Source organism: Myripristis murdjan, chromosome 3, assembly GCF_902150065.1.
Source record: "Myripristis murdjan chromosome 3, fMyrMur1.1, whole genome shotgun sequence".
Classification (NCBI taxonomy): domain Eukaryota; kingdom Metazoa; phylum Chordata; class Actinopteri; order Holocentriformes; family Holocentridae; genus Myripristis; species Myripristis murdjan.
The window spans coordinates 12,846,007-12,861,075 of NC_043982.1; the positions used below are offsets into that span (position 1 = coordinate 12,846,007).

General features: G+C 38.5%; 1 protein-coding gene across 5 annotated transcripts in view; it reads left to right on the forward strand.

The window, feature by feature from the left end:
* Positions 1–15,069, forward strand: part of LOC115379801 (protein diaphanous homolog 3) — a 292,946-nt gene that overhangs the window by 137,862 nt on the left and 140,015 nt on the right. For 4 of the 5 annotated variants that reach the window (XM_030080714.1, XM_030080729.1, XM_030080721.1 and 1 more), the window contains 2 exons: positions 354–468; positions 14,978–14,986. In XM_030080714.1, the coding sequence (XP_029936574.1) occupies positions 354–468; positions 14,978–14,986 (124 nt within the window). The remainder of the gene's footprint in view (positions 1–353; positions 469–14,977; positions 14,987–15,069) is intronic. The other variant, XM_030080736.1, reaches the window with a different exon arrangement.

The window sequence follows — 15,069 nt, forward strand, 5'->3', positions numbered from 1 at the left end:
AGTGAGGCTGAAGTAAAGTTAGGGATGTAAGCACTCTCCTTCTGTTTACAATGAAGTAAACCTAAGTACTCAATGTAAAAGACTGATTTACAGTTACAGCATATTTTTATCTTGGTAGTAGGCAGGACTATTGTGCAACAAATTCATTTAGAATGGCCTGCTGCAACTTTAATCTTTGGTTAATAAACTAAATGTATCTGTTATCTAACCACATTTCCATCTGTAGCCTCACTAATCAGCTCACTCCTATGTGTGAAAGCACATTTTTCGAGGTCCTGTGTGTTTTGCTGGTGTGTGAAAACAAATAATTTGCATTAACTGAATTTACTGAACATGAGCGTGTATGTTTTCAGATCCGTCCCCAGGAAATGTCAGAGGGCTGTTTCTGGGTGCTGGCCAATGAAGACCGATACGCAAAACCTGAGCTGCTCAGCAAACTTGCTCTTACTTTTGCTTCACAAAGAACAGGTCAGACTCCTCATACTGTTACCGGTTTTATTCATTTCATGTCTAGCTTCCTGCCTTTCTTGTCATGAGTAGACAGATACTTTCACATATACCATTAAATCTATTATTACATGATGTAATTCTGAGCTGCCCTGATGAGAGTCGCAGTCACAAAGATCCTTTAGAGCATATTGAAAGCCCTTTATTCCTACAGAGATGTGTTTTGTCCTGTGTTCCTCTTCATCCCTTCTTCTTAAAGTCTTCAACCCCCTTCCTTCCCTTCTCCCCAGTCCAGCTTGCTAAGCTCGTGACTGCAGCCATTTGTCTCTCATTTTCAGTGTTGTGGTAGGGGGGGAAATTGGCGGATTCTTCATTTGAGCCACAGTGGCCAATCATGACAGAAAGATGTGTATGTGTGTTTATGCTTTTTTTGGTCTGTGTGTGTGGGAGAGAGAACCACTGCCTCTGCGCTTATGTGTATTCGGCTATGTGTCTGATTTCATTGTGGAGGCTTTGGGTGACAGACAACGATACAGGGAAGTGTGTGCGTGCTTGTATCAACCCTCCAGGCCTCTATTAGCAGTCAGATTGCTTTTTATCACTTGCAAAGAACGGATAGTGGGATATGCATGACAAAAGTGAACACTCATTTGTTAGGCTTCAATTTGGTCTAATTTCCTATGCTGTTTCAAGCGTAAGATGAGATTCTATAAGCGCTAAATGAAGTTGATTACTTATTTCTTTCCCAGGCCTCTCCTTTGAATTTCTTTTGGTTTCATTTCTACCTTATGTATTATCTTAATGTGTCTTGCATTTCTGATTTTTCCTGGCTATTACATAGGCTATATTTATGTTATCCAGGATTTCATTTCTTATGCCAGTACTTCATCTGATTTAACGGGACCTCTTAGCACTCCTAGCAAAGTGGAGTATCGTAGTTAGGTCAGAGTCCTCAAGGTTGTAGGGCTGTGTTCTACTACTGGGCTACTCTGAGTGTTCCTAGAGGTAATGAATGTGATAAGACATCATATAGTTATAACTATGCACATTAGTATGGCTTACAAGGTTCTGAATATTCATGTACAAAGTTGTTGCAATGATTAGTGCAAGAGTGAGAGGTAGCAAGAGATGTTATCAGTCATGTCCTCTCCTGTGCTTGGTCTATTAGTCCCTTCTCTGATGATTTATTCACATGTGTCTTGTGTTTTCTCTCCCATCACCTTGTCACCAGCTCAGCTAGCTTACGCAAATTTGAATTATTCATCCAGGTGTTATCTACCTGTCACAACTCTATGCCGCACTTCTCGAGGCACATGAGAGCCCCTCTTACACACTGGTGTGCCCTTGTTTCTCTCCGACAAGGTGTTGAATAATAGAGGCGGATCTAAATGGCAAACAGGTAGACAAACAGTCAAGCAGGTGTTCCCGAGAGAGGGCAGAGGAAGGATGTCCACCAGTAGACAAATGTAGTTTTCTGTTAGGGTAATGACTCAGAGCATAAGCTCACACACAGCATTTTACTCTAAAGCAATCATTGAAGTACATTTCTCATTGCATGTGAAGTCACACACACAAGAAGGGGTGCTCTGCAGCATGCTGACTGCCTGGTTTGTCGCTGCTCATGGGTAATGCATTTTCAATTTGGTATGAAACCTTTCTGGATGTAGGATGCCTAAATCCAACCTTCCGTACGTGTTGAGCCCTCCCTCTCCAGCCCTATTCTTGATTTCCTCCTTGTTTCTGCTCTTCCCAGTGGAGGCTGTAGGAGCAACATGTCTGGTGGGTTTAGCCATTGGACCAAGTTGCTGCTGCTGCTGCTGCTGCTGTTGCTGTGTGTGTGTCAGGGAGTGTTTGTGTATGCATGTGCGCATGTGGGCCTGTCCTCTCATTAACACAGCCATGTAGCATCATGCTTCATCTCACTTAAGAGCAACGGCATCTGGATCGGCATTAAACATTAAAAAGGACACAGTTTTCTCTCAGTTTTTCCCATTAAATATTCATCCTCATCTCTTGAAACTTCCTTATTCTTTCGTGACGATTGGGCTACTTGCAGTCGTTATCTTCGAGAATCTCTGCCATCCAGTACACAGCTGCTTAGAGATTAGATGGGGACAACATGCAAGTCTGTTTTGAGACTGTGGCTGTTGTATTTTTGACAGAACTCAACTTTATTAAGTGTAAAGAAAAATGCAGTGTATCTTCTTTTTTATACATAATTTTGTTTGTTAAGAGATGGCCTAAATTACAGATTCAGAGAGAATTTGTGCTTGCTTGAACTGAATGCATTTGGAAGAGCGAAAGCAAATATTCTGACAATTAAACTTACATTATTTCCATATTGGTAATATTGTTTGTGGCTCTACAGTTCCTTGCTATTTTAATTTCTACACACACACACACACACACAAATATATGTATGTATATTATTATTGTTTTTCTGTTCAGAACAGGATGTGGTTGTTGGTAAGGGTCAATTCAATTTCAACACATCTCTTCAGATAACAAATTGGGATAAATGGATGTTTTTACTTGTGAGCAAGCAGGTCAGAGCAAACAGAAATTAGACCATCTAGAGTAATATGACTTGATTTCCATGCTCCTTCCCAAAGTCTCTGTTCATTAGCTGCAGTTTTCAGTGGATACAAAGGTCCTGTAAATCCCCTGCTCTGATCAGTTAAAATTAATACAACTTCTCAATTAGGGACAAAACAATGAGAGGTGGTCACTCCCCCATGTGTGCAATGTTAGTTCTTTAATCTAATGGAGCAATTACAGCACAGAAGAAGTGACAGCCCATTTTACACGGTAGAGGCAGAGAGAGAAAGGCAATTTGGGACTGATTTTGTAAAGTGCATTTGGAAGTATTAGGAAGGGTTGAAATGCAGGAGGTTTCCACTGTGGAAGGAAATAGCATCACGGGCCCAAATCTGTCTTGTTCCTTTCCCATGGAACTATTAGAATTGAATTGGAGTGGTTGTAACTATTTTGGTAAATTAGAAGAATTTGAATCACTCTCCTCTTAGTTTTATCTGTATTCCTTAATATGGTGATGTGATCCTTTACTTACTCACCACCCTCTTTTTCCTTCTCGGCTAATAAAGCAGTGATCTTCCTCTCCTGGGTCTGACATAATTTCCACCCATCCTCTGGCTAGCTTCAATACTATCCCTTTTTCTAAACTCCATCCCACTTATCACCACTGTCAAGTAGTTTTAAAGCTGTCATATAGAATTTTTATGTTCAACCTAATGCAAAACTAGTTCACACCTGTCACCCTTCGATAAAATTATATTATTAATTACAGTAACTATTATTACTGTGGACATTGCAAAGCTGGTGTTTCGACATTCCTGTGCTGGTGCATGATTAACTTTTAACACGTTTTACATCAAGCACACTTAAGAGTTTCTACTTGAACTACATAACAAAAAAATATAGCAGGGGCTAATTACCTTGTCTGACAATTCTCTCTTAATTCTCCCTTCTCTGACATTTTTTTTTCTTTCCTCCTTTTTCCTCATTGCACATTGAGATTAAAAATAAATTCCCCTGAGCGACCCTGGCCCCAACATGTATTTTTCAAGCAGCATTTGATTCACTCTTACCAGAGGGAGATGAGTTACGTAGAACTGGAAAGTTCCATGCTGAAGGTTTTACGCACTAGAATATGCTGTACATTCAGTAGCTTAACGTAAATACAGTTTCTAGCAGCTGAGAGTAGGAGCTGAGCAGTTCGATTCTCTCTCAAGTGCTCTCTTCTATCTAGCTTTTCCACCTACAGTTTGTTTTGAGGGATAACCGTGTAGCACTGTGGTATACAAGCAGGTATATTGTCATTGCTGGTTTTCTTTCGCCTGTTCTCTCACTTGCCTTTTTTCAGTTGCACCCATTTTCTCCTTACAGGGTAGTTTTCCTGTAACACACCATTTTGCCGTGGCATGTTTTTAAACGTGGGTCCATAATGCCCTTCCAAAAATCTTTCAGGTGGTAACAGATAGACAGCTCAGGGGAGAGATGAGTCCCTTTATTGATCTAGCCAGAATTACCCTTAATTATTGGCTCTGCAAAGACCAGCACACATCAGTCCAGTTTGCCAGTAAATTGATTCTGAGTCCATCAGAAACAATTGGGGGAAAATGTCTCAACAACATGCAAGTAATCATCTGCACTGATTTCTTTACTTCAGTAGCTTCTGCGAAACTGTAAAGTTTGTTTTTTTGAGTGTGTGTTTGTGTGTCTGCGTGTGCATCTGCATCTTTGCATCTGTGTGGGCACACACACTTGTGAGTTTGAGTGTTTGTTAGAGTATGCGAGATGGAGAGAAAGGGACAGCATGTATCTTTTTTCCTGTCTTTTAGTACCCTGTATGTTTTTGCTCATACTCCATCAGTTTGTTACTGATAACTTTTTGCTCCATGATTTCAAACCACTGCAGTGCTGACAACATAAGTTAGAATTTGTGTTAAAAACACTCTACTTCTAACTACTCGAATAAATTGTTTTCTTTTTCTACCTTCCATTACTGTTAGCTAGGGCTATGTATTGGTACTTATTTTCCAGTTTGATTCAATTTCAATTCACAAGGTCCCACTTTGATTCAATACTGATTTCAGTTTGATTCAATATTAGTTCAGTTAGGGCTAAGGCTGAACGCTTTGGTGAAAAAAAAATTATATTGCAGTTCATTTTACAGATATTGTGAGTGCTATATGATTCACGACTTTAGAAGGAATGAAAGTTTTTGCACATCAATTTTCTCTTTCACTGAGAAAAGTTATTAAAATGATGATGGTGTAATTTTTGCAGGGGTCTGTACCAGACAAACATGTTTTCTTACATCTGGAGAATTTGTAGGCCACTGCATCGCTGTAGCACTATAAAACTTTATTTAAACTAATGTCAAGTTAAGTTATGTTAATGTTAAACAATGATAAGATTTTGATTATATTTTGATTAATTGTTCAGCCCTAAATAGGGTTTTTCCATTACAGTACTAATTTCGCAGTATACATATAGCTTTACTTTTGTCCAATTCCTCTTTACCTCATCGTTTTTCTGTTCTGATGTCTGCATCAAGACATCTGCCTTCAGATTTGATGACGCTGGCTTCAGGGCAGAGCTCCCACCATCTGTAGTTTCTGTTCAAAAAATGTAATTTGATCAACTGAGTTTGATCAACTGAGTTATTCAGCAGACGATACCTGCAGAACAGCAGGTGAGTTACAAATAAAATTTAGCAAATATCTTCACACACCACTAAAATGGACAGATTAAAACATCACTCTTGGGATTTTCAGAATCAATATCAGATCATTCAAATGAATATTGTGATTAAGCGGGACATTAATATTTACAGCCAACACTGCTGGGTGCCATGAGTTCAGCACTTTAGAGTTAATGTTTTTTGGCATTATTTTTCTTCAAGCTAAGCTACTGTGGGATCATTTCCATCCACAATCCAAGACCAACTAAATGTTATATACTAAAGTTGTCTAATCTAAGCAAGGACATACATTTCACATTCAATAAATGATTACTTATTTTCTATTGCTTCCTCATAATTTTGCACAAATTTGCAAATGTCATGATTGGTGAGCCTGGTAGCTTTTCATCTCATTCCAGCCACTGTGCTGTGTTTAGACTCACCAGTCACTTCCTTAGCTGCTTATTTCTCTGCATCCATTCAAGGCAACATCCTGATTAGTCTAGAGGCACATGTCATCTACGCTGACAAGTTGATGCCACCAACGACTCCAAGAGCGCTGGTGCGCTGGCTCTGTTGTTACCGTACTGACCTGATAGCAGATGAGTAGGTGAGATGTCATGCCTTGCAGGTTAAAACACAGAGAAAAAATAGAGAGAGAAAATTGTTGATTATCAGATGCACCACAAGACAGAAAAACCATAGGGTTTCAGGAAGTGAGAGCACTATTAGATAAATGGGAAATAGGGGGTACTTTGAGAATTTGCACAATAGCAAAAGAGAAGTAAATAATGACCAAATGGAGGATCTCACACAGGCACATGCACAGACACACAAGCATGCACACACAGAAGATAAGCTAATTAGCGTAGTAGTTAAACAGTTAAGTCAAGACTATTATGGACAAGTGCGAGTACGTTTTGCCCATATATCCATGTGTTCCTGCCCTCTGAGCATTCTTGACTGACTGCTCATTTGACCACATTTAGCTTCAGTGACACAGTCAGACCTCTATCTTTTACCCTCGTGTCCCATCCTCCTTTCTCCTCAACCCTGTTAGTCTCTACACAATATTTCAGGTTCTGCCCTGCCCAAGTTAAACATGACAGCAACAATTCTCACTACAGCATAATTAGCCTTCTTGTGTTGCAATAGTCAAAGTAACCCACTGGTTTTAATATCATTGTATTGTGGCTGCCCAGATATTAGAGTTGTCAGATTAATTGCCACCTGTGGCACGCACACCTGCACCATTCAGTTCAGTTTTTATAAATTAGCTACAACATAGCTAACATTTATAAGGGTTACCTGAAAGCAAATCAAAGTACATTGAATTGTACATCTGCAAACCTGATTTTGAACTGGTTTTATTTTGTCTGCACTTGGACCGTTTCCCTTTACTTGCAGACCTACTGAATAATAAGCAATCTTTAGACATACTAACACTTTGACTTAGGTCAGAGGGGGAGAGCTGCTAAACCATACTAGTTTAGTATGATGAATGAATGTGTACTTTTTATGTGTATTTTAACTGGTCTTGTGTTTTATTAAATTACTAACAGTAGTCCCAAATTCAATTTGTTCAGACTATGAAAGACAAAATATAACATGCAGGCCAGTGGTTTTGACTTATTCAAAAGAAATGAGATGTCGCATACAGTTAAACAGGGGTCTTTTGATGACATTTAGATACAGGTATAAAGATATGACAAACTGAAATTGAACACATTAAACACACTGAACCTGAATACACACGCACACACACAGCAGCAGCAGCAGTACATGCTGCAAGGAGAAAGGGAGATAGGCCATATATATCAGGTGTAATTGTGACCTGCTACAGTAAATCAACAGTGGCACTCAGATAGGATTGTACTTTGCCCCAGGAAAACATTGTTGATTTCCTATTTCCTCACTCATTAAAACAAAAGGTACTCTTCCTGTGTTATTAATTATGGCACCCATCCTGTGTACAGCCAAAATTGTTTGGGCATATGAGCTCACTGGGGTGTCCTTTAACACTGATGCATACACACATGCACTCAAAACTGATAGGCGTGTTAAACATGTGTGCCCTTCATGCTTTCTCAGGCCACCTTTTAGAAGCCATTTCAGTTAGATTTGAAGGAACCATTTGGTTTGATTGTCTGTTTTTCACCGACAAGGTTGTCAGAGGTTTTACATTCACAAGGAAACAAAAAGAAGTTTAAAGGGGCAAAGTGCCACTGGTGGTGCTACGGCCCCCACTGTTGCTCCTTGAAAACTGTTCTCCTGACCATTCTGGTCTGTTGAAGCCAGCTGCCTGGGCAGCAGACACAGTTTTTAATATGTAGGGTTTTGCACCGAGATTGCTCATGTACAGTATCTCAACTTAGCCATATCTACATGCATCTACATGTATAATACTGGTTTTGTCATAAAGTATTTCACAACTTTACCCATACATTGACCCCTCTCCCCACAACAACAACAAAAACAGATTGTCCTCCACCAAAAAAACAACCCCATAGTTTATTTGTACAAGCAACTTATTATGATCTATAGTTACATTTTAAAGTTAAGCAACCTCTAATGGTCGTGCAAATAACAACAATGTGTTGTGTCAGGAAGTGAAGTCACATGCCATAGTATAACAAGCACCAAAATCCGTACTGGATGGGTCACCCCTACACAGGACTTTCAGCCTGGAGACTGGAGTTTGACCTGTCCTTCAACCGTAACTTCAACCAAACCCTAACCTTAACCAAGTATTTTTGGTGCTTAGATAACCAAATTGTGACTGTTTTGACACATGCACACCACAGCTTGTGGCAATCTTTCCTGCAGCACGAAACCCTAGGAAACCCTCCTGTGAGTTGCATTAAAGGGTAGGAACAAACAACATTTGTGGTTGTATGGGTCAGAGGACTTTTTGAAAAAAACAAAACAAAACTACGTCATCATTAAAATTGGACACCCGCTCAAACCTCCTGTACACACATACACAAACACTCACTCTACATGGTATCCGCAGGGTCTTGAAAAGTATTAAAAGGTGATAGATCAGCTTTAGGAAAATTAAGACCCTTAAAAAGTATTAAAAAGTCTTATCACGACTTTATAAAGTCTTAAATTTTGAAAGTATTTTTTTCTGAATTAGCTGTCCAAGAGTTTGAGTCCCAAAAACATCGTAAAAGTGTGTGAATTTATTCATTTTTATTAAAAAACAAAGATGAACAGGTATATAAAAAAACTAGGCTATTGTGGGTGCGTTCGTAAATTGTCTCTGAGAGCGCCAGAGCGAGCGGGTGGGTGGAAATTCGGAAGCACAAAGTACGCTCTGGCGCCCCCAGTGCATATTACGAACGCACCGAAATGTTACATGAATCCATGCGTTCAACTTAACTAGGGCCGAATCGCGGACGGAATTGCGGAATTAGCCAAATAAAAAGGAATCTATTTTTAATGCGGAATTTGACATAATTTGAATGAAATGCTGTTTTGTGTGTATATGTGTGAATATGAACTTATGTCTGGGGAGAATCACATGGAGGGAAGCAACTCTGGGTGGCACAACCCCTCCAGTCGTTTCACCTGCACCTGCACCACCAAGAAAAAAAAAATACAACAACTGCACCGGTACCGTACGAGTCCAAAAGGCAAAGAAACTTTCCAGGCTACAGCAGCGCACTGACATAAATTGTGTAACAAAGCGAAGAGTTGCCACTCCACTCTATTTTCACTGGCTAACAGCAGCACACTGGCTTAGCTTGTCTATTCAGAGAAGAGGTATCACTTCGACTTATTTTTCAGTCTATGTTATCACATGCATACCACTGCTCATTCACACAGGCATACTACTGCTCATGGTAGTTGAATTGTTAGGTCTGTTTGATAAGTAATTTACATTTTTAAAACAAATAATAATTTAGCATCTACTCCTTCAAGATAATTTATTATGTTCTACAACTCATAAACATACACTAACACTACATACCGAGTGTTTGAGCAACATATCTCCTCTGTGCTACAAAAGATCCGTGGTACTCTGTTGGTATTAAAAAAGGGTATTAAAAAATATTGAGAATATCTTGAAAAAGTCTTAAAAAGGTATTAAAATTAACTTCAAGATTCCTGCATATACCCTGCTCTAACATCATCTCATTCTTTTCAAACTCATTCCAGTCTTTATTTTCTTCCTGTCTCCCTTTCTCTTCTCTCCCTGTGGGGGCCTGGTCATTTTATGCCATTGCAACTCCGGGCACGCTTTCCTATTTCTTTCTAGTGGATTTCTGTGATGTTATCATTTCACCGTAGTATGCAGTGGAAAGGTTATATTAGTTTATTTTGCACAGATTAAATCTGATATCTTCAGTGAGGCAATTTTCCCATAAAACATAGATAGTACATCTCGTAACTCTAAAATAAAAGTGCATTATTTATGTTATTATTGTGTGTTATTATTACACTGCTCCACCAACTTGGGCCAAATGAAAATATTCCTGCAAAGAGAGAATATAGCTTGTGTGTGTGTGTGTGTGTGTGTGTATGTATTTATGTATGCTTTCATTGTCCTCAAGGCTGCTTACTGAGTGATACCATTTGCCATTTTATATCCTAATTAGCTGCATTAGAAGTATAAGCTCCATCTCTAGTGTTGGGAGAGAGATATTAAAACGTTGAAATTTAGTGGTATCCCTTGTGAGCTGCTCCCCTCTCGAACTAAAGCTGTCACTTTCTCCAAAAAAAAAAAAAAAAAAAGACCAAGTTGAACTAACATGCTGTTTGTTCGAATTAATTCAAACACCAATGTAAGTTGGCAATAATCTTTTCAGCTACAATGTAGAATCCAAAATGCTTCCACGCATACTTCTTGTGTATTTTGGTGTTGTAATTAGCATACATACCACGCATACTTCTTGTGTATTTTGGTGTTGTAATTAGCCATTCAGAGCACAGTTTGCCTCGCTAGTTTCTCCCACAAGACGTTACGTTTTGTTTTCAAAATCAACATTCACGTGACACTATAAGATCGCCGCCTGCTGGAATTCAAGGTGTACTACTTGCTGCTGTCAGACTTCGATTCTGTACTCCCATTTTGAATTTGAACAGATAATTACATTTTGAACTTTTTCATCATGTTCAAATGAGTGTTAAAACCTCAAACAAAAATTGACAGCTCTAATACACACACACACACACACACACACACACACACACACACCAATTTCCTTTTCTTGGCATGCTTAAGAAGCTTCAGGCCTATAGAAAACAAGGACTCATGATATTCCTGATGTGAAAAGGCAGTGTTCCAGTTATGGCTCTTTCTTTGAACAGTGATTATACAGTTAGGGGAAAGCGGAGGTGCCACATGACAGAAGTCATTATTCACAGAGCTTTCAGGTGCAGTATGAATAGTGGGGGGTTAACTGAAGTTAATCACCAGATCCATGAGTGAGGTTATCTCATTGTGATTATGAATTAAGCACAGCTAATGATGCTACGATTTCTGCCTCTGAACTCTGAGCTTTAATCTTTTCCCTTGCTATCTGAGGGCTTTAATTGCAGTCTTTCATGGGTACTGTCTCATATGCTGAGGATGGGGCTTGCAGGTGCAGAGGAGCCCTTCCTCTGTGAGCTTTAGCTTTGGCAAAGAGCGGCAAAGGAGAGAACACCAAAAATTGCATTAGCTGTATCACGACTTTAATTCATTGCTTTAAATTGTGTTGACAACAGTCAGCGAATACATGTGTCAAAGAGGACGAAGTCTTTATTTCCAGCGATGATATAATTTTACAATGTTGAGCTGGCCTTTATGTGATTTCATTCTTGATTACAATTGATTGTATTATGTCTTCATGTATTACTTATGTGCTATGATCACCAAGGAGGTGATCAGCCTTTGGAGTTAACCGCGTTCCCAAGTTTCCTTCTCTTTACAGAATCAAAAGCCTGGAAGAAAGTTCATAATTATTGTGTAAAATGGAAGTAAGTTAATAAGACCCAACCACTATCCTCATTTGTTTCTCATGTTGTCCATCTAAAAAGGAAAGTGACCATTCTTCTAATTATTGGTACAAATATCTTCTAATATTACCACTGAGAACTTCATATTTTGCAGACCACTTGTGTCTTGCATTTACACTTTGCTGGGGAAAATATATTCTGCAGGTTTGGCAGAAGCAGAAACAGAAACCCAAAAATTCTCTCCCTGGATAAATTGCAAGTCCAGGGAAATAGGGGAGCTTCATCAAAGCAAATTGGAGCCGAAATGGAAAACCCTGAGACAAAATTCAGATTTGTTTATTGTGTGATCAGTGACAGAGATCCAGTGGTGTAATGGAGGACACAGATGAGGTCTTATCACATAGATTTTTTTTTGTTAAGCATAAAAAATGATACTTATGATGACCCCCACCCCCCCACCCCACCCCAATAAAAAAGCCCCCTTTTTTACATCATGTACAAGCACAGGAATTTTTCCCAGTTAAGTGTACAAGCACAGGAATTTTTCCCATTTTTCCCATCCCTGTTTTATATCAAAACAGAAATATAAGATAAGAAAAGACAGAAAAAAAAAACATGGCTGTGACCTGGATTATCATCAAAAGACAAAACCCTTTTTCAGACACAACTTTTCATTTTAGCTCTGACAGTCACAAACTGATAAAGGACCAAATTCAACATTCAACTTTACTGTCCCTTCTTATTGTAATTCTTTTCCAGCAGAGCGGCATTATTAAAAATTAGTTAAAAATAAATGGTGTAGAAAGAATCAAATGCAATGAGCCATAGACACAATAAGACACAAATAGGATTTAAAAAAATAAAAAAATAAAAACCATCAGTTCCAAGAACCACTCTCTATATGCACCTGTGCTTTGCTAGGAATTATTTGTAAAATATCAACAAGTAAACTCAACAGAGATGTAGATCTTTAAAATAGTGTAATTTTACATTTATTTATTCATTCATTTTTTATTTGAATTTTCTTGTCTCCTTTTCTCTCTTTTTTTTTATTATTTAATCTTTCATCTTCTAATTTTTTTTTTTTACCTCTCTGGACAGCACTTTTGTCAAGATCTGTTGTTATATAATGTGGTCTATAAATAAAATAGTGACATTTTCAGGTAGACTGGTACTGAAAACACAATAAATTAGGCTACATTTAGGTACAGCACACACAGCTTACATTTTAATTATGGTGAGCGAGTGCATCTCCAGAGACCATCTACTTGTGATGCTGGCATCTGTTGGACATGCAGAGGGATGTGCATTGTCAAGCAAAAAGTTTCTGTGAATGTGTAATGCAATTTTGGATGAAACAAATATAATAACCAAAATAAAACGCAGCCTCTCTTCCCAGCTATCGAAAATTACCATCAAATGACTAATAAATTAGCATTTTTGCTTAAAACAAAACTGAAAAGCAGAATAAAATGCCTTCCCTCTGTTTATTGTAGAGATAAATGCACTGGGAGGTGGACTGACTGGCACCCAAGCTCCGATGGATCTTCCAGTGTGCCACAATTTGCAATTAAAGTGTTGTCAGTGAAATGACCAGAGGCATAAATAACCAACTGAACAGATAATTGATAAGATGATTGAACACCAGTGCATGCACTCCATTTAATACTGCAGTATTAGCTGTATCTTAGATGCATGCCAGATTAAGCTCACTTTCCGAATAACTGGGTGCACTCCAAAACCTGACTGGCATATGCTGGTTTCACTGACTTGACCCAGTGGCTAATTTATAGCGAAATTGTCATTGGATTACCATCTTAATGCTGACAGGAGCACAGAGATGAGTTTTAGGAGCAGGGCAGCAGAGCTGTCTGTCCTTCTTGTTTTGTTCAGTATTCTTTTTCTTCTTGGTCTTCTTACTAAAATTGCCCTCCCATACATGAAAATAAAACAAAATTTGCACAGCTGTCTGGCCCAGTCCAAGAAGAAGTAAGGCCAAATACGAGCCAAATTTCCCAAAGGAGGCACTACAGTAAGAGTCTTAATGTTCAAAATTTGAAAAATCAAATCAATAGAAAGTCAATAGTCAAAATCAAGTCAATAGAAACTTTTGCACACTGCAACCTAGGGCAAATTATGAAGTCTACCACAGCATTTTTATTAAAAACTGTAAAATGAATTAACCTAACTAGTCTCACAAATTTTCACCATGATGCAAAAGTGGCACGATGGCATCCTCATACTGTCTCCCACAGAATGATCAGACAGACCTTGTTTTCTACCTTAAAAATGGAATTTTCTTTTATAATTTTTAATTTTGTTCCCATACAACATATTGTTCCCAATGTAAAATACACCTTTAAACATCAGAAATTCAAAATAAGAATGATTGAGATCTCTGTGTAAATAATACTTACAGACATTTACAATATCTGGGGTGTTAACCTAGAAGGCTCTGAGCAACCAGGTCAGCTGACTGTCCATGTGCCACATTGTGCTTGGAGCTTACCTGTGGTACTGAAGGTTGCAGGTTCGAGTCATCCACTGGTGCTATAAAGATACTGTTGCAAGTCTTCCATCTGACATGTGGGTTTGATTATGCTGAGAGGAACTGTTGAACCTGCTATTACTTAAGCTCCTCTTTTTGTCATCTTGTCATTTCTCTCCATCATTTTCTAATTTTTCCACAACTTCTGCCATCCCTGCCCCATTGTTGTGCAGCAGCTCTAATAAACAGTGGCTTTGATGGAGAGCCAACAGTGTTTAATTTATTGTTTGTTTACACACCTACAGCTACAGTTATACAGTTGGCATAATAGCTTGTAGCTACTATCTTTGCCGCCTACACTCATTTTAAACAGTTTGCTCCAATTCCAAATTGCCCCTCCAAATCAAACACAGTTATAGCTAACTGTGATCCCATGAAGTGAATGAGTGAGTTAGTGAGTGAATGAGTTTTATTAGATCTCATAGAGTTGCTTTGCATCTAAAAACACTCCCAAATAAAACTTTTGGTTCACTATGAAAACATCAGGTCTGTTTTCCTGTTTCTTGCTTTCACTGACGGCTGTTTGTGAACAAGTGTGCGTTAAATCTGAGCTGCCATTTTATCATGACATTTTTGTTTTCTGTTTTAACATGTAAACATAACATTTTGTTTTCAATGCAGTGCTTGTCTTGTTTTTCTGCTGGCAATACACTATATTTAACTAACTTGATGCTTACAGCAAACAACACTAACTCTCTCTTATTCTTTTTTGCCCCTTTCTGCCTCTATCTCTCTTTTTCTCTGCCTCTTGCTCTTCTCTATGTCTCTGTTTTGTCCTCTACGCGTCTACTTCGCTGCATGTTCTGCCTTGGTGTTTTGTACTGGAACAGAAACCAAAGGTTAGTATTTATATAATATTTGTTGTGATTTCTTTGAAATAGTAATTTTTCTGATTAACATGTTAGTTACCAGCTGAACCTGT